The sequence below is a fragment of the Hyposmocoma kahamanoa genome, unplaced genomic scaffold (genome assembly GCF_003589595.1).
Source record: "Hyposmocoma kahamanoa isolate Upper Pololo Valley unplaced genomic scaffold, ASM358959v1 210, whole genome shotgun sequence".
Taxonomy (NCBI): Eukaryota; Metazoa; Arthropoda; class Insecta; order Lepidoptera; family Cosmopterigidae; genus Hyposmocoma; species Hyposmocoma kahamanoa.
In genome coordinates this window covers 6648932-6672533 of record NW_020653731.1, presented here as the reverse complement: position 1 = coordinate 6672533, position 23602 = coordinate 6648932, and the positions used below count along the sequence as shown (strand labels likewise).

Here is a 23602-nt window from a genome sequence, read left to right as displayed (position 1 = left end):
AATGTTATATAAAATATCTATGAAAGCAACATTAGATCATCGGAAAAGAGCTAAATTTGGCTAAAACGGAACGTTAATGCTACAAAATGATATTAGCTGGCTAATAACAAATACCTTCAAAACACATTACAACTATATTACCTGCATTCTCACAGTTACCGCATCGGAGTTCACTCAATGTAGACTTGATCTGTTTGATTTCTTTCATATGCTCATACTTGAGTGCGGATAACTGTTGTCTGTAAATAAAAACTATAATTTTTTTTGCGCTTCATACATTAACACGTCGAACAAAACTTAATTTCTCTCTTTACCTTAAATTTTTTATCTCAGCTCTTGCTGACGCTATTTGGTTTAAATAATGTTCTATACTTTCAGACATGTTTGCATTGAAATTGCGACGGTTTTCTAAAAGAATTATTGCAAAATATAAGAAATCGTTCCAAAAATCACTGAAGCGTGTTGAGATACTTTCAAACACTTGGTGTATTTTGTAAAGCACATGAAATATATTACGATAAACATATCCGTAAACAAAAACAATTAGGAGTAAAACAGTATCATTGTTTTGTAAACATCTTATTTAACTTGTTTTGTTGTGAATGCGTACTCAATAAAAATAGAAATTAAAACAAGCAGAAATTTAGGAGTTATGAATTTTAATCCTGCATTAAGTTTTTGAATGCACGATGCATTTTGACATTGACGTATTGTTGGATGCGTTCAAACATTAGTGTCTAGCACAAACTGGTTAGAATTTAGGAATTTATCTCGCTAGAAAAATACAAAAAGAACTTCACAAAAGCTGACATTTTAAAAGTATTTTGAAAAAAGAACAGAAATTCATGACCTTATTTATTAAATTAGTTTGACAAATTCGTGTTTCAAAACATCAAGCCTCAGCAAGCGATCTTGAAATAAGTGATAATTACAAGGAAGTAAAGTTATTGAATATTTACTCTGCAGAACGAATACTATTGGTACAAATTAGAGCTATTTATTATTATAATATTTTAATTACTAAATAAGTATCTAGCATTTGTTTTTTTTATTAGTATATGTATTACTGAGTGGATTGGATCGATTCGCCTTTGAAATCGATTATTACTAATTTGATCGGCTGAGAGTACAACACTCGTTCGCTATTGCGGGCTTGCCGCACACGTGCTGAGATTTTGTGATATTTTTATAATTATTTTACTTTACAGCGTCTCCTGTTCATCGTGAAGCCAGTTCCACTGAGGAATATTGTTTATCAACATTTCATCATCTTCTGTTTAGATTTGTAAGTATCATGTGCTGATTATTTTGACATGCTGGGGTGGGGCAAATGTCTGTGGAAAAGGCCGCCACGTGTCCTAAATCTAATTTTTTTCTTTAATTTCGGTCTAATTTAGGGGTTATCTAGCATTAGCAAAAAAATATAAGATAATTTAAATGGTTTGAAATTATTTCCGGTGAATCTTATTAGTGCAGTCATGGCTTCTTGTATTTGTTTTTAGTTGATCGATTATTTTTAGTCACCGGTTTTATCACTTCGTTTTTGTGGTTTCAATGGGACCGGTGGCGGCTTCTGATATTTTGACGGCGTGGTTAGATGTATTGCATTATTATGTGTAGGTGCAAAAAGCGAAGAGTCCAGTAAGGATCGATAAAGTGCACGAACTAGGGCAGCTTAGTTAGGATGCAATTACGATATGCATCTCGTAAGTTTCAGGGTAGGAAGTTTAGTTATATGCCGCAGTATAAAGTCAGATCTTGTTAATCACTTGTATCTTGTTAATCACTTGTAGGTATTTTTGTGGTTCTTTTTGTTATAATCTACATTGTAATGGTAATCCGTAATCATGGAAATAAGATAAGCTTATACCTACGTATTTTACTTAATTTATAATTATCATTTAATTTACGAATTAGATTGTGTACGTAATGTAGGTATTACACATTTAGAGATACCATTCAAGTAGAAAATATTGCTTTTGAGGTTATTTTTATCTACAGGAGTGTATGTTTCAAAATGATCACAAAAAACTTTCTTTTGTATCTACCCTCATTTTAAAATTTTTTCCTAGTTTGGTATTTTAACATAGATGAATGAGAGGATTACCTCTTGATAGAACTACCCAGCAGTTAATTCAGTTTCTGATACTACAATTGAAAATTATATCAGTGATCATTAGGGTTCTGCAGGGCAATTGTACAGAGCTTATTACAAATAAATATTTGAACTGCAATTCAAATTAATTTGCTTGACTATATAACTAGAATTTTCTATCTTAGAAGATAAATAATTTGATTGGGTTTGTTTATCTGTGTTCATACCAATTTAAAATTGTATATAAAAATACCATAGCGGTATTGACTCGAGAGGTATTGATTTATTTACTGAAACTTGAATTAAATTTAAATTAATTAATTTGAAATTAAATTGCCATGCATCCATTGACTTACCAACAAATGGACATTGGGTCTAATACAAAAACCACAAAAAAATGTCCAAAGTTAACCTATACAAACATGACATGTAATGATATTAAAAAAATAAACACTTAATTTAAATTGTAACGTCATTGCAGTACTGCTTAATTTGGCTTGCAACAATTTAAGGGCCCAAAAACACCATATTCAACTTCTAATGAAAATTTACAAAATGCATCATATTTAGCTTCGACTGAAAATTACTTGAACTCAAGAGTAATGTAACAGCCTTTATTGTAAATATTAATTAATTTTTATATATATATTGTGTTGAATTTTGTACAAATTCATTTAAAGAAAAAATAAAGAGTTGGACAGATACATATGTATCAGCTTTCGCGATTAGACGTATAATAAATATTACAAATTTAATGTGAAAATAAGCATGTACTATAAGAAATGTACCAATATTCCATTGTAAACTAAAATATCCATAATTCCGAAAACTGATTTATAATAAAGCTGTTACGTTTTCACAGAGACAAAATTGGTTTAGTTTTGTAATATTCCTAAAAAAAAAAACATTTGACATTATGTGAATTTGAGCTAACATTATTTCGAGCAAGTGTATTTTTTGATTTCTGATCGGTAATCCCAAGCCAAAATGAGTACAACAATATTTTGTTGGTTATTGCTAATGTTTTGTAAAAAATCATTTTAAAAATAAGATTAAAATCAAAGCGACTCATAGTTTCTGTGCTCTAAATAATAGGGGTTAAAGTATGAAATTGCCGATTTGTACTGAAAATCTAAATTGTTTATTTTATAAATTTTTAACAAATTTATTTAATCAAAATAGTTGCCATTATTATCTATACATTGCTGCCATCTAATGGGAAGGTTATTAATGCCTTTGCGATAGAACTCCGACGATCAAGACTGCACAAACTGTGTGAAAGCATTTTGTACTGCCTCCTGGGAAGAAAACTTCTTGTCACGTAGATAATTGTCCAAATCACGAAAAAAATGGTAGTCCGTTGGAGCAAGGTCTGGTGAATACGGAGGATGACGAATGGTTTCTAACTGCAGTTCCTGAAGGGTCAAAATGGTTTCTCGTGCTGTGTGAGGTCTCGCGTTGTCGTGGAGCAATAATGGTGAAGATCGATTCATGAGTCGGGGCTGTTTTACTGCTAGTTTCGTCAACATGGTTCGGAGTTCGGCACAATAGACATCTGCCGTTATTGCTTGACCAGATCGGAGAAAACTATAGTGAATAACACCATACTGAGACCACCAAACAGTTACCATTACCTTTTTATTGGTAAGTTTTGCTTTAGGACACTGTTGTGGCATTTGACCTGGGGTCAGCCATTGCATTTTTCTTTTCCGGTTATCATAAAGAATCCACTTTTCATCACATGTTACAATTCGATCCAATATTCCTTCATTTCTGTACCGGGTCAACAAGGCAACACAAGTTTCAACACGCGTTTCTTTCTGCAGATCAGTCAAATCATGAGGCACTCATTTTTCGTATTTTTTTATTTTATTGATTTGACGCAAGTGAGTCAATATTGTGGGTAAGGTAACGTTAAACCATGCCGCTAATTCCTGGGTAGTTTGACTAGGATCGGCTTCCACTATCTCTCTTAATTCATCGTTATTCACCTGTGTGGGCGGTCTTCCTCGTGACTCGTTCTTTAAGTCGAAATTTCCATGACGAAAGCGTTTAAACCAAAATCGCACGGTGCGTTCATTAGTAGAACCCTCTCCAAACGCAGCATTGATATTGCGGGCTGTTTCTGCCGCGTTAGTTCCGCGTCGGAACTCGTATTCAAAAATCACTCGAATTTTCGCAGTATCCATCTTTCTTGTCTAAATTGAATAACAAAAACAATTGAAAGTCGATATTCAAATGTTTCAAATTTAAAAAAAAAAAATCACAGAAACCATTTGAAAAAAGTTTCATTCGGAAACCTCAAACCATGAAGATTCTATGAAAATTCAAAGAACCTATTGCAATAAAACGGCAATTTCATATATACCCCTAATATTTCAATCACTTGTGGTTCGAACAATTGAAAACGACCAAGAAGTTTGTATAAGCTTCTTGAAATTGATGTAATGGGTCTCTTTCTATCTTTTGCGCATGCAATGTGTAAAGGGATAGTTAGCTATTTGATTATTTTGTTTGCTTTTGTAATTTATATTTACGATTCATTTAAATATAAATAAAAATAAAAAATCACACTTTTAAATGATAACACAATAAATATATTTGTTTAGTGAAAATATGACACAAAATCCTGTTTGTATACTTCACTGCAGTACTTTTTTTACATGTCACAATTATATAGTACTGCATGATTGACAACCATGCTGTCAGACAAACGAAGACTGTTGCGCGATTGACGCTCTGTATACGATTTTAACGCCCTAAAGGTGTGGACACTAGCGCGAACTGGACGTCCATTTGGCGGTAGGTCAATGCATGCATCCAACAATATTTATTTTGTTTATACATTCTACAAATAACATTAAAGAGCCTAATTAATAAGTCCAGTTATATCGTAAATAATTAGTAGTATAAAGATATCTTTCCTTTCTTCTTTGGACTCTATATTTTGCTTTATTAAAAGTCTATACAGAGATAGTGATCATTAAGCAATAATTGTGAATTTATAGGTTTGATAGACATTAAAACAGATATTCTTGCCTGTTAATCCACTCACCTCCTTAGGTTAGGGTGGTATCACGCCATATAATGCAGTCCCGGACACATGGGCCACTGTATATTGTAGTTTTACTGTTAAAGGGCTAGAACACAAAAATATTGTTATCATCAAAGAAAAGATTTTCCCAGTTTTACAAATTCAACTTTTCAACAAGAACTTATGGATCTAGTTCTTAGGCTTTCGCGATTGTTGCACATAGGAAATTAACCTGTTTTTCCGGTTTAAATTGCATCTGTTTATTCTAACAAACCAATGTGTCAGTCAACCATGACCATGGGACCTGTAAAGGGCCCGAAACCGTGTTTGGTTTGAAAAAACAAATGTACTATGTGATTTAAATCTGGAAAAATAGTTTCATTTCCTAAGGTGTTACAGAAATGATGTTTAGTTTATCAATCAAACATTGTTTAGGCTTGGGTGTACAATACTGAAAATGCATAGTAGCTTAAACCATGTGTTTGGGAGTATATCTTAAAGTTTCATAGTTAGCTGTTGAAATGAAGCTATTTACTGCTTGAATTAGGTAGGCAATGGACTCAACTTATTCACGGTTTCCTGACAATATGGTAGACTTGGCCTACCACCAACATGTATTAGGAAATTATATGATTCTGTGAATACTTTTTACGATTTTATTTATTTCGGTTCATCTCAGCCCACTAACACCCAATGCTGGGTACAGGCCTCCTCTTTTGCACGCCATGTATATTACAGTATTATCATGCCTGTACTGTTCTATGGTAGATGAAGACCATAGACATGCATTTGCTACTTTTGTTATGTTGTTGTGTAACTATCTGTGTTATTAACACAGATAGTTTTGTTTCCTTAATTTGCATCAATCCTTTCACTCTCTGTACTTATAATCGGGCCTTCTTTGAGGACATACTTAATTTGGTACAGTTATATCCTCCAAGGTTGATCTTCACCAAGCTTCAATCGTTCATTGTGATATGTCTAAGCCATCATCCTTTCATTCTATATTCTAAGCTTGATTGTACCAAGCTAAAACAAAGAAAAGTTATGAGCTAAACAGATTGTAAACAATTATCAAGGACCTACAACTATTGCCAGTACATACCACTGTGTCACAATTTACACAATAGATAAATTATACATTTAGTTTGAACAGTTAACAAAGTAAATTAGTAAATATTAAACTTATAATGTACTTGGAAATTGACATTCTTCATTTGTAATTTTAATTTATTGTACAGTGTGTTTGCTTTGACGAAATTAGTTGAGTTTACAGTGGTTGTTTAATTACTCATCGAATGTATGTGTACAGCTTGTTTAAGAAGCCGATGCTTAAACTCATGGCCATTGGTGAAACCACTTTTGAATATTTGAAAAATTATATTTATTCATGTACAAAACTAGTACAATGCACGGTTGTAGGAATTGAAATGTACAGAATTACAAAATTTAAAATGCATGCAAAATTCTAGAACAAGTTATTGTTACAAATCCAAATAAACTCCTTTCATTACTTTTGGCTCAAATTTCATAGATACCCTGCAAAAGTTAAGGCAAACGAGAATTAAACTTTAACTTAGAACTTTCTTAGGTATCAGAAGCATGGGTTTCAATACCTAAATACTACGCACGTCACCGTCAAAAGTATTTCTTCTGCCAATAACATTGACTTTTTTATATATAATATATACTAAAAATGTCACCATCTCAGGGAACCAAAAAACCAGTTGTTTAACCAACTTATCTACTTTATCCAGTAATCGGTCTTGTTGGTTATAATCATAATGGAAAGGGTGCTACACCCAATGGATCTAGCCCTATGGATTGTTTAGTTAGGTATTTTGCTGACTTATAGTCAAAGATGTCACGCTTTTTTTATCTTATTTTTTTATTTTACCTACTTAATACTACTGAGTATACTATTTGAACGCTAGCTAATATGCTACCAGACGGAAGAATATATATAAATTAATTAACATTGTCAATGTGATATTTGAGGGAAATCCCTCTTTCTCTAGCACTGCAAACATGCACGGTAATGCCCATATCGATTGCGAAGCCGTTTTCTTAACATTTAACGTTTAATTTATCTGGTTCTTATTGCGATAAAATTGTTTTGAGATTGATAATCTGGAAGGCTATCATGACGATACCTCTAGGTACTGGTAGACAAAAAATACTCACCATGGCAGTATTTAAATTAGTTTAGTCTAGTTTTCATTAAAGCCTTTTAACATTCTGGCGTCAATGTCTGCGATGTTAGTTAATAGTTTTGCTTGTGCAAATATACGTTACCTATTAATAGAAATTAATATACTTTGTTAGGGTCTTTCCTCAATTACGAAAATATACTAATTTTAAATTTTCAAATCAAAAAGTAAGTTTTTGAGCGTGTGCTGTTTATGGGAGAAAAGTCACATTCAATGGGTATCGCTATCCCTAATGTGCATCGTGTGTGTGTGCTGTTGCGCACTCACACATAATATGACTAACGAATTTTATTTGCTTGGAAACACGACAGTGGAAATGGAATTTAAGTGAGAGAATTTCATATTGTGCGAGCTATACCTTTTAACAATGTATTACCTAGAATGACTGAAATAACTAGAGCTGTGTTGACAGTTTGACTTAGGGTCATTAACAAATACTGATAACATCTCATGATACTACACACGCTGACAAAGTCACTTGCGGCTTTTCACGTTGAAATGTAGGCATTATTTCGTGTTTGGGCTAAATTGTCTGTTGAAAATTGTACCTAAGTGTACATTCACGTTTTAAGATATTTTAATGTTTTGTCAGGTGTGTGTGTTAATGGCAATGGTGTCAGAAGCAAAGGTGAACGGCAGCGAGATGGAGCAAAGTACGGAGCTCCCTCCGGCCCTGGCGGAGAAGCCCGCCGGTCTTCCACCTGGCAAGTACGCACTCGTCGGCTGGGACATGGATACCACGGGCCGTCGGCTTATTGACGAGGTAAACATTCACCGTCACCACATATCTGTAACTATGTCTACCATAATATCATTTTTGCAGAGAAATCCACCTTTTTCCAAGCAACTTTGGCAAATGCAGTTGAACTCCAATATTGCAGTAGAATTCCAATAATACCTATTTATCCTAGGAATTATATGGTCCATTTCATAAATTTCAAAAAATGTTTCTTCGCCCATATTCAAACTTACGATATATCATGCTAAAATGTCCACACGAAAATTACAATGAGAGGTTTTTTGTCTTATGCCCGACTTACATACGTACGACGTACGTAGTTTGATATTCATTTAAACAATGTAGTAGATGTATCTTAATATACATTAAGGAATAAATAAATATTAGGCAGCATCGCGTTGCTCTGATCCCAAACTAACTAAAGCACTTGCGTTATGGAAATCGGAAACAACGACGATACTACAAACACCCAGACCCAGAACAATATTAGAAAAGTTAGTTTTTTTTTTGCATTGATCTGGCTGGGGATCGAACCCGGGACTTCAGAAATGGCGTCATCTTGAAGTGACTCAACCAGAGAGATCTTCAAATATAGAATTAATAATTTGTTTCTAGGATCATGTCATCATATTTCAATAATTTCTTAGTACAGAGTACTAAAAAAGCCGATCTATTTACCAAGTTATAATGCAATAATCCAATCGGTTACCGAAAAGTGCGCGGATTCATCCCCTAGTTTGCTACCCTTAAGATGGAATGTTTTCTTCAAATTTAAATTTTAAATCGGACCAGTACTGATTTACTTCTGTCCAACAAAAAAAGAATCGTCAAAATCAGTTCACAAATATATCCGATATATCGCGTAACATACATAAAAAAAGGTACAGTCGAATTGAGAACCACCTTCTTTTTTTGAAGTCTGTTAAAAACTGTAGTAGCTTGCTTATTTTATATTCAATATTGCTTTTGCAACTTTTTCGTGAAAAGTTATGACTTTTCGAGTTCGTATAATTTCGAAAATAATATTTTTTTTTAATTGACAAACCACGATTATAGAGATTAGTTTTTAGATCATGTCTGGCGAAATTAGCTGATTTTGAATAGCAAATCGCAAATCGCAAAATTGGAGAAGAATTCGCAATTTACCATCAGCTTTTTGGTGAAGGTTCAAACAATGTGAGATGAAACCTGCTGATTGAAGAAGGTTCACAACTGTGGGAAAACGTATGAAGTCCTCTCAACCTGCATTGGGCAGGGTGGCGGACTATGGCCAAAATCCTCGCCTGAGAGGAGATTCGTGCCCAGCAGTGGGATGGGACTTCATTTGTATGGGACGCGTTCGCAGGATTATCCTTTGTCCTTACTAAAACTGACATTATGTCCATTCTAATAATGACCTAATAATAATTGTAACAGATCTGTCAAATAGCTGCGTACACGCCGAAGCAGACGTACTCGCAGTACATAATGCCTTACGGGGACCTGAACCCTGGTGCTCGTCGTCGTCACAACGTGCGTGTTGTCACCGTCGGACGATACCGCATGCTCAAAGATACTAATACTCATAAGGTAAGCAACAAGACACCAATACAACCATGGGTTCCGGGTTTGAACCCTTGTAAGATCCTGTATTTGTTAAAATATGTAAGGAGTGCTGCATGTCACATAGTTCCCAGATATCTTTCAGATTTGAATCCTATCTGGTCCGGAACAAAAACAAAGTGAGATCATGAAATAGTAACGTTTATATTTAAGTAAAGAATTATTAGATTTTTTATACACACAGCATTTTTTTTAATTCAAAAAATTTAAAAAAAACCTGAACATTGATTAAATTAAAATTTCACGAATACAAAACTTTATCAAAGTAATGTTTACGAAATTCACCCAGACAACAACAACATTGTGGATGGGGGACTTTATTTTGGGGATTTTTATTAGTATTCCACTAAGTGTGCCGATTAGTGTATAATTTAAAGTAACGCTTGTTTCAGATATTGAAAACAAAGTCTGAAATATCCGCACTATCCGACTTTTTGGATTGGCTGGAGAAAGAAAAGGGCGACGGAAGCGTAATCCTCATCTATCACGAACCGCGTCGTCTTAGCCCCACTATGCTGTTGGAGGCCCTCACCAGGTGAGCTCATTACTATATATTATAATAAAACATATTTAGATCACGACGTGTAATATACCTTAATGTTATGATTAAAATTTCACTTATAAGGGTCGTAGATATTCAAATCTGGAATGCCTCAGCAGCCTTCAGGATACTTCGGCAGGCTATTCATCCAAAATATTCGTGAAATGTGGTTCTCTTCTTCAGCAAGATCACCACTTTTAAATACACAATTCAATGGTTTCCTAGAATAAAGATCTATCTCAAAAACACCCAATTGATTTAGAAGACGATTTAAAAGAGTTGATTGAGTTGAAGAGTAAATTGAGTTCTATCTGGTGTGCAATACTGACTAAACGTATACCATTGCCAGGGCCGCCATTGTTGTAACGTAATTATTTTAACCAATGAAAGACTCAGTAGTCTTATAACACACTAAAATTTAAAAAATTAAACAAAATTTAACACATTCAGAATGCAGTTGTGCAATACAACGAAATAGTATACTATTTTGGTTTAGATCGGAACAGTTAGACACGACAATCGTTCAACGATAAAATAAACGTCCACGGCACAGCCACGACAGATAGTCGTGATATGGGAACAGGCTAGACGCGACAGTCGTTCAAAACGTTACGACATAAATGGGAACGCGTCGTTACACTGACTTAGCAGAGGCGTTGCCTATTGTCGAAGTAGCGATACAATTCTTGTTAGTTTTCTAATGTGTCTTGTGACATAGCATCAAATTAGTAATGTTAATGAGAAGTATTGTGGTCGTTATATGTCCGATTCCACGGGCCTAACCAACTTGGACGTCAATCTGAAGTCAAAGTTTAAATTTCATATACCATAAATTACCGAAACGCTCGTCTATGTTTGGATTTTTTTTATACTAAGTGAAGGGACCAATAAGTCGTGGGCTGATGGTAAGCGACGCACCTGTCCATGACAGTTGCCGTGCCACTCAGAGCTTTAGCAGAGGGGCACTGCCATCGAGATTGTAACCAGAAATAGAGACGAAATAAGGGCCATATATTCCTGGTAACACATTAGCGATACAGCTCTTATAAATATCAACTCTCGTTTGCACTGAAATATAGACAGGCCAACTACTGACCTGTGTGTACGTCTCCGTATATTCCAAAAAATATTCAATATTTATTGTAATAAAGATAATATCTCTAACAATGCCGTACTGTTCTATTCGGTGGTATGGGAAAAACAGCAAAACATCTAATTACAAAACAAACGAAATCACATTTCATCAGTAATTAAATATTAAATATGTAATTTTGCAATTTTCGTCCATTATACCAAAGCTCAAGTTAACTGGTCGATTTGAAGTGAAACAGTTGACGACACCCATTGACGACACCCGTCAATTGTTTCGAACTCGGGCTGGCCAATCGGAGCGCAGTAATATGACAGAATAGTTTTCAAACAAATTAAATGACATTTCGTCTCTTATTTCTGGTTATATACTCGATGGGCACTGCCAATGCTCCCGTCACCCTGAGACTAGTTGACAAGTCTCATGTGCTTGCAATTTCACCCCAGTAATGCTCACATGGCGGCAGAAATACGTAAGGTGGTAGTACTTCTGCGGACGAACTCTTGGGCTGCTAACAGATGATGTAGATGACTGCATGTTTTCAGTTAATGCGAGAAGTCGTAATCAACTCAATGAACCCATGCAGCCGAGATCTCGATTGCATTACGCGCGGCAGATGGCAAGGCGTTATTAACTTCATAATAACGCCTTGCCATCTGCTGCGCGTAATGCAGGATTATGAATATAGTCGCAGCGTGCAACCCATCCTGCAAGCCTGCAATGTGTCCTGGGATACTGCAAACGTGGGCCATTAGTATGGTTTAGTCATTAGTTCCTGCCTGCGCGGCGGACTGCCATGCAGATAGTGAATGGGCCGTTTATAATTTGAACTTTCGTTGTTAATTTCAGACTGTATTTCATTATTTCACAGTTACAGCACTAGATATCTTTTGTAATTGGCGTAATTCTATAACATTCAATATATATTTATGTTTTACACAGGTATAAGCTTCTGGACCGGTTCAAGTCGATTGTAGCCGGGTTTGCAGACAGCTATGCGCTGGCCGCAGACAAGTGCCGTGCGACAGTTAAATCCGTGTCGCTCCGTGTTTTGGCCCGCGTACTGTTGGATGCAGATTCGTTGGCCGTTGATTCTGCGTTGGACCGAGCTACTGCTGCCTATAAGATCGTGGAGCATCTAGCTCAGGGTGAGTTTCATTCTGTGGTCTGTTGTATAAGAATGGTAGGTAAAAAAGGTAGTTTTATGAATTTGAAATATAAAAAAAAAATATTTTTCCTCAGTTTATTGTCACATTACTCCAACACAAAAAAACTAAAAAATACTAAAATAGCTCTTATTTCATCTTAGTTCCCAGCACACTACTGAATAATATTGTGGGATTAAAATGACATATTTATAACAGACATAAATATAATTGTGTCCTCCTTGAAGTGTAAATAATAATGTGCCAAACAACCACGCCAATTATCTGGTCTCAAACTAGGAGGCCATTGGTAAGTGTCGACCGTTCGTTACTGCAGACTTAGAGAAATTCTACTTTAGGTGTTTTTAGTAATAATTATAATAGCTCGTTTATGAAACATACGACAGCATAATCTTTCTCGAGGATTATATCAGTCAAGTAAATTAATCATTATTAATATGTTTTGAAACGAAAAGTTGTTTCAAATTGTAAGACACTAGCAATAATCCTAAGAGCGGTTGCACACGGCGACTTTTAGCTGCGATGTAAACGCGATTCAAACGTGATGCAGTAGCGATGCAGTCGCTAATCGTCTACCTTTACACGCGCGCTACATTAAGCAGCGATGCAAACGCGATACAAATGCGATGCACTTTTTAAATTAATTAACTAAATTGTTTATTTAATGTATTTATTAATTTCAATTATAAATTTGCAATGAACAGAACAAAATAATGTGCATAAACGTAAACAGACTTTTCGTACATAATTACATAAGCGACTGTATCGATGTAGTCGTGTGTAACCACTCTAAAACTTCGATCATCGTGACAGGCGAGCAGCAGGAGGTGGGCGCGGGCGGCGAGGGCGGGTCGGGCGCGGCGCACGCGCACGTGGTGGAGACGGCGCGGCTGTGGGCGCGGCCCGTGGCCACGGAGCTGGAGGAGCTGGCCAGCCTCAAGAAACTGCTGGAGCGGCAGAACACGTTCCGGCCCGTGTTCGCACCGCTGCTGCGCTCGGCGCGGCCCGAGCGCAAGCGCGTCACGCAATTGCGCCGCCTGCTGGCCGACGCGGGGCTGCTCTACGACCAGCTCAAGGCCACCTGGCAGGATCACAAGCTCGAAGGTAATAATAACGCACATACTCAATATAGCCCCGCACTAGGAAAACCCTGTGTCGCAGGTGCCATGGACACACACGTAGATAACCACAAATTACACCCAAACTCACGGGAGAAATAAAATTAGGCCACACAAATATTTCCCCTGGTCCGGGAATCGAACCTTGGACCTCTGCGTGGCAGTCCGGCACGGTAACTGTTCGGCCACGGAGACAGTTATATGTAAAATATATGTATAGAAGGTTTTAGAATTTTTATAGAAGGCTTTTAGACTTCGTACTGGCCACCTTCCCTTAAATAAGTTCTATCATCTAATAAAAAGAGCGGAAGCTCGACTATGCAAATTCTGTAACAAACTTAAATATATGCTATGTTTAATGGGATGTGGCCATTATGTGGGTCTAAGAAATCAATTTCAGTTAGGGGATATTTGGCCGGTTGGGTTATGTTGGGTGACCCGTTGATGAAGAAGGCTAAAACTCTGTACTCATATGTGAGATCTTCCCTGTACTACGAGGCGACACGATAGAGTTCATATGTGAGATCTTCCCTGTATTACGAGGCGACACGATAGAGTAGAATAATACACAGGGATTGATATCACAAGGCCGACATTGACACGCAAGTATTACAGGCCTAAAAGAAGAAAAACCTAAGGCATACTCTCTTGAAAAACTTTTCGAAGTTCCACTTTCCAAAACACCGACGATATATTTATTAGGTTCCGTAGTAGAAGTGGGACGACAGCTAATAAATTAGGACTATACAAGGTTACGTCAGTGCTGTGTGCCTCGTATAAAAGCTCTGTTCTCCTATAATAAACGGTTTTAATTTCATTTTTAACAAAACAATATCAAGATTTCTTAGGTTTTCGCGATTGTTACACGTAGGAAATGAAACTATTTTTCCGGATTTACTTGGTGCAACGGGCTGGTATCCGCAACTCGACGACAAGGCGCCTATTTTGCGTGTGGTGTGTTCAGGGTCCTACTCGTGCCACTCAAGCTCCTCCAGGAATCTCAGCAGCCTCCTCGGTTTGTTGAAGACTTCGGGGAGAGACCTTGGTACTCCAAGGTACTTCGCCCTGTAGTTGGCCACGTCGGAGCACTGGAGTAGGATGTGCGCAGCCGTTTCCTCCCCCTCCATACACGCTCTGCATAGAGGGCTGTCTGTGATACCTAAATTGAAAAGGTGTTTATTGTATGGACCATGACCCGATAAAGGCGGCAGTTAGAGTGCGAAGCTCTTGCCTTTTAAGTTTAATTAATATTCGAGATAGACTGGCATTGAACGTTGGGTGTGCTTCTCTCGCCAGTCTACAAACCGTGAAGGTGGTCCATGTATTATTATGTGAAGATTTTGTACCTTTGTGTATAGTTGTTCTGGACCATTGATAGGGGAGGGACACTGCGTTCTGGTCCTACAGCGTCCGTCTCCGACGCTTTTCTGGCTAGTTCATCTGCTGCGTCATTGCCACGTGAGCCGCTGTGTTTTTTTTATCCACTGTAGAGTTACATGGTTTTGTATACATACCTCCATGAGTGATGAAGTGATGGCATTCGTAAATGAGCCCTGAGTTTATGTCGTAGCTGTTCAGTGCTTGAAGTACTGACATACTGTCGGAGAGTATTCGAATGGAGTAAATTCTTTACTCTTCTCGCTATGATTGCTTCTGCCGCCAACTTGATGCCCATGCATTCAGCCTGGAATACTGTGTTGTGGTCACCAAGCGGTGTTGATATCCTGATATTGAGATCTTCTGAGAATATCCCAGTACCTGTTCCTGAATTTGTTTTAGATCCATCAGTTCAGTTCTTCGTTGGGATCTTCAAACAATTGTGTCTTGTATTTTTTGTGAAAGATGTATTGTTTTGGGATCCTATCCACAACCGCCTCCAGTAGCGGTTCCTCATTGGCAGTTTTATAAAGGATTTCTGTATGTGGGGTCCTCATGTGCTTCCAAAGGTCGGCTTTGTTTAGACGCACTGCTGTTGATGCCGCTTCCTGTCCGATGAATAGTGGGAGGGGTCGCAGGTCCAGCATCGCTTCGAGGGCCGCAGTTGGAGTTGTCCTCATGCAGCCGGTCGTCGCCATGCAAATTAATTAGTACTGCAATCGTGTGTCTGTTTAATGAAAAATCCCAAACAGCCATAAGACTGCAGTACTAGTTAATATGTTTTGTTTATTCTAATTTCTATTATTAATTAATAATAAATTGGACTTAATAAAAATTCAATAAAATAATTTCTTAAAAACTGAATGTAGCGTAAATTGGAATGTTTACTTTGTAAAATTAAAAATAAGGTATTTAATTAATAACTATTGTAACTATAGTGAAAAAATAGGGTGGTTTGCATTAATATTAGACATAACTGCTTGAAGACTGTACCACCTCAGTCAACCGTGACCATGGGACCTGTAAAGGGCCCGAAACGTCGGTTTCTTTGAAAAAACAAATATACGCGATTTAAATGGGAAAAATCGTTTCCTTTCCTAAATATCAAGATTTTTATATGTCTACAGTTAAGAGCACATTTTACTTATCGTTAGCGGTATAGAGTTGGATTTGCCTTGTCGTGCTATTGACCCTGTACTTGGTAATGTATCTAATTTTAAAATTTCAAAATAAATGCTTTTAATGGGTTCGCTACAAACATGCTTCAATCGAGCAATGCGGCATATGTTCTTCTGTCCTTAGCAACATCTGCTCGATAATGCTTTAATGACAGCATTTTTTATTCATATCTTAATCTAGACTTATCTACACCAAAGCCATATACTATCTTTTAGTTACAAGGTGCAGGGTGAAACTCAAATATCCAAATGCAAATTGCTAGATTAATAAACTTTTAAGGTAACAGGCCTCTATGGCCGAATGGTTACTATGACTGCCACCGAGAGGTCCCAGCAGGTCCATTCAGAACCTTACGATAACTCTGTTATTGACAAATTCGATTCGATGTCGTACGATTTCTTTTCATTTTTATTCACAATAACCGAACCGAAATGACGTCACACCCGTACGATTACTCATACTTCTCGACCGGCAAAGGCTACAAACGTTATTAAGAACACAGTTATCGAATGAAAGTTACCGAACGTCCTATTGTTTACAAAGCAAAAAGGTAATATGGAAATCTTTTATTATTATATTTTAATTAAAATCTGGATTTTGTTCAATTTTATTAATTTATTTTAATGCGAGACTAATGCATTCCTATATTTTAGGCCTTTAAAGTCTTAAAAATGTATATAAAAGTATTAAATTTAATCTATATTCGCATTAGAGCATATAAGACTGGAGGCGTCATCGATAGGCAATCCCCTCTGTCAAGGTACTAGCACAAAACAACTATCGCACAATAAACACTAGTTTCAAATGGATGTTTTTTCAATTCCATTCTCGATCCATTATCGAATTCACCGCGTCAAGTACTCCACGAAATATGTTGTCTTGCGCTATACAAACTTGCGAAAAAATCTCTGCTGCATCCAGTCTAGCCAAGGATGGAATTACATTCCATACATAAGCCTATTTTTTACATTAATTGCTAATTTCTATTTTATGCATTGACTTACAAATAAATGTACGACGGGTCTAATACATTAATCACGAAAAAAATGTCCCAAGTCAACCTATTTAAACGTAGTGACATGTAAAGAAATATGAAAAAGCTAAAACGTTGAATTTAAATTGTAATGTCATCGCAGTACTGTCTAATTTTGCTTGCTTCGCTGTAAGTCGAACAAACGAAGACTAAGCTGAATGACGCTCTGTATACGATTTTAACGCCCTATAAGTTCGGACACTTTTTAGCGCGGACCCGACGTCCATATAATTGTGAGTCAATGATTTTATGACATTTTTTCACAATTATCCATTGACTTACAAATTATCGCATTGATTCAATTTATCGATTACATAAAAAATATTTGAAAACATTCGAACATTTGACATAAGCATGCCTATGAAGTTCCCTATTTACTAACAGGCAACTATGGACAAAAAATGCAGTATTCATGGACGCTGTTTTTTCGTTATAGAGAAGCGACGCGCTCTTTTAGCTCCTATTTTTATAGACAGATTATATAACGAACTTTATTCAAATTGATTTCTCCGTAGTATTGTATATCAAATAATATTGTAATACATTATAAATAATGAAAATAAATTACAATTGTTTAATATAAATCATCATAAATCATGCCGTACTGTAAGAAAAAAATAAAACAAAAAGTACATATACGAGTACATACATACAATACACATAAATTACAAAAGCAATAAAAAAAATAACCAAATAGCTAACTGTCCTTATCCTACACAAGACATGTGCAAAAGACAGAAAAAACCCGTTACGTCAATTTCATTTTTCGAACCACAAGCGATTGAAATATTTAGATTTAGAACAAAGAAAGTAAAGAGTTTATTAAAAATGACTTTTTATTAAATCTTAGTAATAAATAACTAACAAAATATTGTTGTATTCGTTTTGCTGTTTGGAGTTATCAATCAGAAGTTCGAAAATACATTGCCCGAAGTAATGTTTGCTCGAATTTTTGTAATCCCAAATGTACTTTTTTAGGTTATTTTAGGAATATTACAAAACAAAAAACTTAATCTTTTTTTTGTAATGCAACCAAAATCCCCTGAAAGTATAACGGTTTTGTTATAAATTGGTTTTAGATTATGAAACTTCTAGTTGGAATATAGAAATTCGAATCATCGATACATTTCTTACAGCACGTCATAGCTAACAACAGAGAGACACGGCTATTTTCACATTTACAATATTTGTATGTACCTATATATCTGCACAACTCTTATTACTTGAAGTGAATTCGTAGAAAATTCAACATAATACTATAAAATTAATTGCTATTGACATTAAGACTACTCCATTACTCTAGTGTTCAAGTAGTTGTCACTAGAAACTAAAATATGGTGCATTTTGTTATTTCCGGTAGAAGCTGAATATGGATAATTTTTGGCCCTTTAAATTGTGGCAAACAAAATTAAGCAATACTGCAATGCTTTACAGTTTAAATTAAATGTTTGTTTTTTTAAATATTTCTATACATGTCACTACGTTTGTAGAGGTTACCTCCGGCCATGCTTGTCATTGGCTGCAACGCTAACCGCGAAAAGCCGTAAACTGAAACAAAAAAAAAAAATTTTTTCGCGGTTTTTGGATTAGACTTTGGATTGTATTTATTTTCATCCATTTATTGGTAAGTCAATGGGCAATCTCCTCTGGCAAATACAAGTAAAACAATACCACTGTCCACTACACACAAAAATGGAAAAAGAAATTCACTACATCCAGTCTAGCCAAGGGTGGAATTACATTTTTCATATACATCATTAACCAGTACGTAATACATATCGACACCGTTACATCGATAACTTTCCGTCTCTAGTATATTCATGAGAATCGATTTATTTTTATAGGCCTATTCTGTGTATGGTCATGACATGTGTATGGACATGGCATGAATGTGTGTCTTATGTGTATTTGTAAAAATAAGCTAGTGTTGTAGACTTGTTTAGACCATAGTGACACAATTCAATTTTGCATCTGAGTGCATCTGTTTGCTTGTTGCACTACCCCCCCGCGCCTCAAAAAGTGGCATAAAGTTTTGTTCGAAAAATAACGCTAATAGCGCCTCCCGTCCTATAATGCTCTAAGATATTCGCCGACTAACTCCGTAAACGTTGTTGGATAACGATATTGTATCCGAATCCGAATCGAATGTTTTAACTCAAATGTTCTGAATAGCTCGGAAAGCGGCCTGCGATTCGAGACCGATATCTAATCGAACGATTCGGTTAAGATATCGAAGAGTTTTGAATCGGGGTCCGGGTTCGATTCCCGGGCCGGGAGAAATATTTGTATGGCCTAAATTTATTTCTCGTGATTTTGGTGTAATTTGTGGTTGTCTATGTGGGTGTCCATGGCACCCGCGACACAGGGTTTCCCTAGAGCGGGGCTATGTTGTGTGTGCAATCTTAAAAAAATAAGGGTGTATAATATCTCAACTAAATGAGAGGAATCCGATAGTTCTTGTTGAATTAAGGGAAGAAGAGACTCTAATGTCTTCTCATAGTTGTAAGATAGGGGGAATAGATCTTGTTAACTTAGAAGAATTTTCTTCCTAACATCATAGAAACACAACCAACAACTATCGAACGTTATATATGTATAAGAGCAGTTAGTAATTGAAGCAGATGAAAATTAATTTCCATCACCACCACCTTCTCAGAATGGGAGGAAATTAAGGTGGTTGGAAATTGAAATAAGTAGAAAAATTTTGTGGGCTGAAAGTTAAGGTTGTAGATAAATAAAGAAACAATTCTTCTTGCCAGGGCTGGAGAAGCAGTTGTCGGAACTAAACGTGTCTGCAAAAGAGGAGGACATAAAGGAACTGATCGAGATACTAGACTGCCATTTCGACCCCGCCAAGGAGCCGAAGGGACCCAAGCCACGAGCGCCTAGAAATAAGAATAGAGTATGTTGTTTATTTGTATGTGCTATTTAATTTGGTATTGGTTATCTAAAATGAAAATCGACACGACAGTCTACTCTTAAGCCGAAATACGATACTTACGTAGTTTAAATATAGACAAGACTAACGCTCTCAAAACATCAAGTTCACAGAATTGAATTAGACATAATGAAGTTTTACTATAGTTGTAAAAATGATATTTTTTCAATGGGCTTATGAGTAGACCATCGAATTAAAAAAAAATGCCTAAACGTGCAGCATTAGAAATAGCAATTTTTTATTCATTCCCAATCAACATTAATTCGTTGTTTACAAGAACATTCAATAATTTGAACTTGTTTAGTACTTAACTAAATTTAAACAATCTTGATACATAAAAGATATATGCCTTACCATCAATAGGTATAAAAATAGGCATACAATTTCCTATGGCGCTAAGAATTTGTATATTGTATTTGAAGGTAAGTAAAAATATTCTTATAAATGTATATTTCATTAAAATAAGACATCTCAAGATTGTTTACATTTTATTAAGTACCTAAACAAATGGAGTATAAAAATAGTGTTTTGGAACAATCACTTTTTCTAATATTACACTATAATTAAGCAGTGTCAGCTGTACTCCGATAGAGGTGGTAAAAGCATGAACCATAGTTAATCATGCATGCAGCATGAACCATCACAAATAGATAGATGCGGTGGAAATTAAATTTAATGAAAATAACGTGTTCAGGCGACGTCTTCCGCGGGTGAAACAGGAGAGACTGGCGAAGCAGAGGGTAGCACCAGTGATTCGCAACACAGCTCGCCGCACAACTCGCCCAGCAAGACTAACAACGGTGAGGCAGCTTTCTTTTTATGATATCAAGTGACGGGAGGAACAAGTCGTGCGCCTGGTGATTAGCGACACACGCCTGTCTTTAGCAGTTGCAATGCCACTCAAGAGCTTTAAATCCATTGACCTACCAATAAAAGGACGTCGGGTCCAATACAAAAACCACGAAAAAAATGTCCAAAATTACATAACCTATACAAACGTAGTGACATGTAATGAAATATAAATTTAAATTGTAACGTCATTCCAGTACTGCCTAATTTTGCTTGCCAGAATTTAAGGGCCCAAAACACCATATTCAGGTTCTACTGAAAAGTTACCAAAATGCACCTTATTTAGCTTCGACTGAAAATTACTTGAACACAAGAGTAATGGAGCAGCCTTTATTGTAAATATTAATTAATTTTTATGTATATTATTGTGTCGAATTTTGTACAAATTCACTTAAAGAAATGATAAAGATTTGGGCAGATACATACAAACAAATATTGCAAATGTGAAAAACCGATGTTCCAATACAACGTAAACTCAAATATCCGTAGAAAATCCGTGTAGAAAAAGGACAGTTAGCTATTTGATTATTTTGTTTGCCTTTGTAATTTATATTTACGGTTCATTTATATATAAATTAAATATTATACAACTGTACCAAATAACAATTTTAAATGATAACTATGATAACACAATATATTTGTTTAGTGAAAATATGGTACAAAATCCTGTTTTTTACACTTTACTGCAGGAATTTTTATAAGTTATTATTATTGGTACTGCATGATTGACAACCGCGCTGTCAGTCGAACAAACGTGGACTGTTGCGGGATTGACGCTCTGTATCCGATTTTAACGCCCTACGGGTGCGGACACTTTTTAGCGCGAACCCGACCTCCATTTGTTAATAGGTTAATGTTGAAATCCCAAAGATCTGAGGGGCATAGTCAGACATAACTTGACAAGTCTCATGTGCCTGTAACTTCACCAGCACTATTACCCTTCATAATTGCAACGTAATGCTCTCACATTACTGCTTAGCAGCAGAAATAGGTAAGGTGGTACTAATTCCCTGGACAAACTCTTCTACAAGGAACTTTACTGCTACTAAAAATTATGCCGCACAATTTAGTACAGTGTTGTATAGTTGTAGTACAGCTGTCAACGGTGCCTGCGTATTGTTGAAAAGCGCACTATTTGCCAGGTAGGTCACTTTACAGCTGCCAGAAACTTAAGAGGAATTGTTGACAATTATTGAATACAATTGTGTTTGCTACCATGATTTCATGTATTTTTTGTGAAAATTCGCCACCAAGAAAAATTCCTTCATGTAGTATAGAAATCCAAGAGTATTGTAACAGAACTATTGATTAATATTATCAAATATGTTTAACCATATTGTAACTTTTTACTGCTTCCATGGCCAAACGGTTTACCATGCTGGTCTACCACGTAGAGATTCCGGGTGCAATTCCCAGGCCGGAAACAAATATTTGTATGGCCTACATTTATTTCTCGCGAGACTTTGGGCGTAATTTGTGTGTCCATGGCGTCCACGATACATGGTTTCCCTGGTGCAGGGCTACGAGTGTGTGCGTTATTTCGCACCCCTCATGGAAGAATGGCTTAAATGACATCACAAATGGTAACAATATTAGTCAATAGAGTTACAAGAATTGGAGACAATGTGGGTTATCTAATGGAGGAATAAACATTTTTGACGTAACTTCACTCATGCCATTCTTCCATGAGGGGTGCGATTTGTTATTTATAAAAATGTACAATACACGGGAACTGATTTTACGTTTTTGTTGCAGACGTGTCGGCAGAAGACTCTAGTCAAAAGTTGCCTGCGCAAGGGGCGGTGGCAGCCAACTAACGCAGAACTAGATTTTTCTACACATCTACCGTTAGCGTCTACCATACAGAGCCATAGGGATGTGACAAAAACATTTATTCGTATTATACACTAGGTTAAGACTCCATTGGAATTGAACGAAAATTGTTTCACGGTGAACGAGTTAACACGATTTTTAATCTTACAAACGCCCAGATTTTGTTTTGCTTTACGCGTAAATTTTCTATATACATTTAATAGATGATAATTGTAGTTGAGTGCCTTAGCAACTCAGTGTAATAAGATGTAACATTTTGTATGTCCTTGTTTCGGTCGACAGTTTTGTTGTTACGATGTAGTGTCGTGTCCGTATCGTACGGTGGACGGAGTGACGCAAATTGTAGAAAGAGGACTAAACGAAAGTGCAGAGTTTTGTACTATTTTTAATATCACAGAATTATTAAATACGGCTTAAAGAAGCGATATTTATTATTTTAAGTTTAATTATTGCGGCTTTGAACAATAATTGTAGAAGTACAATATTGTACTTGTTTATTTATTCAAAGATTAAACTTTTTATTTATTTTAGAAATGTGTGCAATCACATGGAAACGGATGGACTGATATTTTACATCCGATAGTTTATTTATTTTTTTTGTTTTCTCTTGCGTTAGTTTTGCGCTGACCGTTATTGCATTTTCGCTATGTTACTAAACACAGGCGGCGCGGTGTCAGGCTCCGCCATATAACTTTGTTTGCCATAGAGAAACCTTTTCTTTTACCATACAATAAGCTACGTAATAAAACTGTGTGTACCTATTAACTTACCTCTAATTTAGTTAGTTAACATAGACTG

The 23602-nt window shown here is 36.1% G+C and overlaps 2 protein-coding genes across 3 annotated transcripts in view; one reads left to right on the top strand and one right to left on the bottom strand.

Moving 5' to 3' along the window:
- LOC113227322 (tRNA (adenine(37)-N6)-methyltransferase) overlaps positions 1–5179 on the bottom strand; it is a 9689-nt gene extending 4510 nt beyond the window's left edge. The window contains exons 1-2 of one of the 2 annotated variants that reach the window (XM_026460212.1): positions 5151–5179; positions 142–239 (exon numbers count right to left, since the gene is read on the bottom strand). In XM_026460212.1, coding sequence (XP_026315997.1) covers positions 142–208 — 67 coding nt within the window. In that variant the 5' untranslated portion in view covers positions 209–239; positions 5151–5179. Of the gene's footprint in view, positions 1–141; positions 240–314; positions 383–5150 lie in introns of those variants that run through there. The other variant, XM_026460211.1, reaches the window with a different exon arrangement.
- LOC113227323 (maternal protein exuperantia) lies at positions 1142–23602 on the top strand. Its single transcript, XM_026460213.1, has 9 exons — positions 1142–1285; positions 7932–8102; positions 9495–9647; positions 10073–10215; positions 12254–12459; positions 13291–13581; positions 19944–20086; positions 20817–20922; positions 22727–23602. The coding sequence occupies exons 2-9, from the start codon at positions 7944–7946 to the stop codon at positions 22786–22788; spliced, it is 1263 nt and encodes a 420-aa protein (XP_026315998.1). The 5' UTR covers positions 1142–1285; positions 7932–7943; the 3' UTR covers positions 22789–23602.

Coding starts and splice junctions, on each gene's coding strand:
- LOC113227323 (XM_026460213.1), top strand. CDS start 7,944: ATGGCAATGGTGTCAGAAGCAAAGGTGAACGGCAGCGAGATGGAGCAA. Junction 9,648..10,072: donor AAGATACTAATACTCATAAG/GTAAGCAACAAG, acceptor CGCTTGTTTCAG/ATATTGAAAACAAAGTCTGA. Junction 20,087..20,816: donor CGCCTAGAAATAAGAATAGA/GTATGTTGTTTA, acceptor TAACGTGTTCAG/GCGACGTCTTCCGCGGGTGA.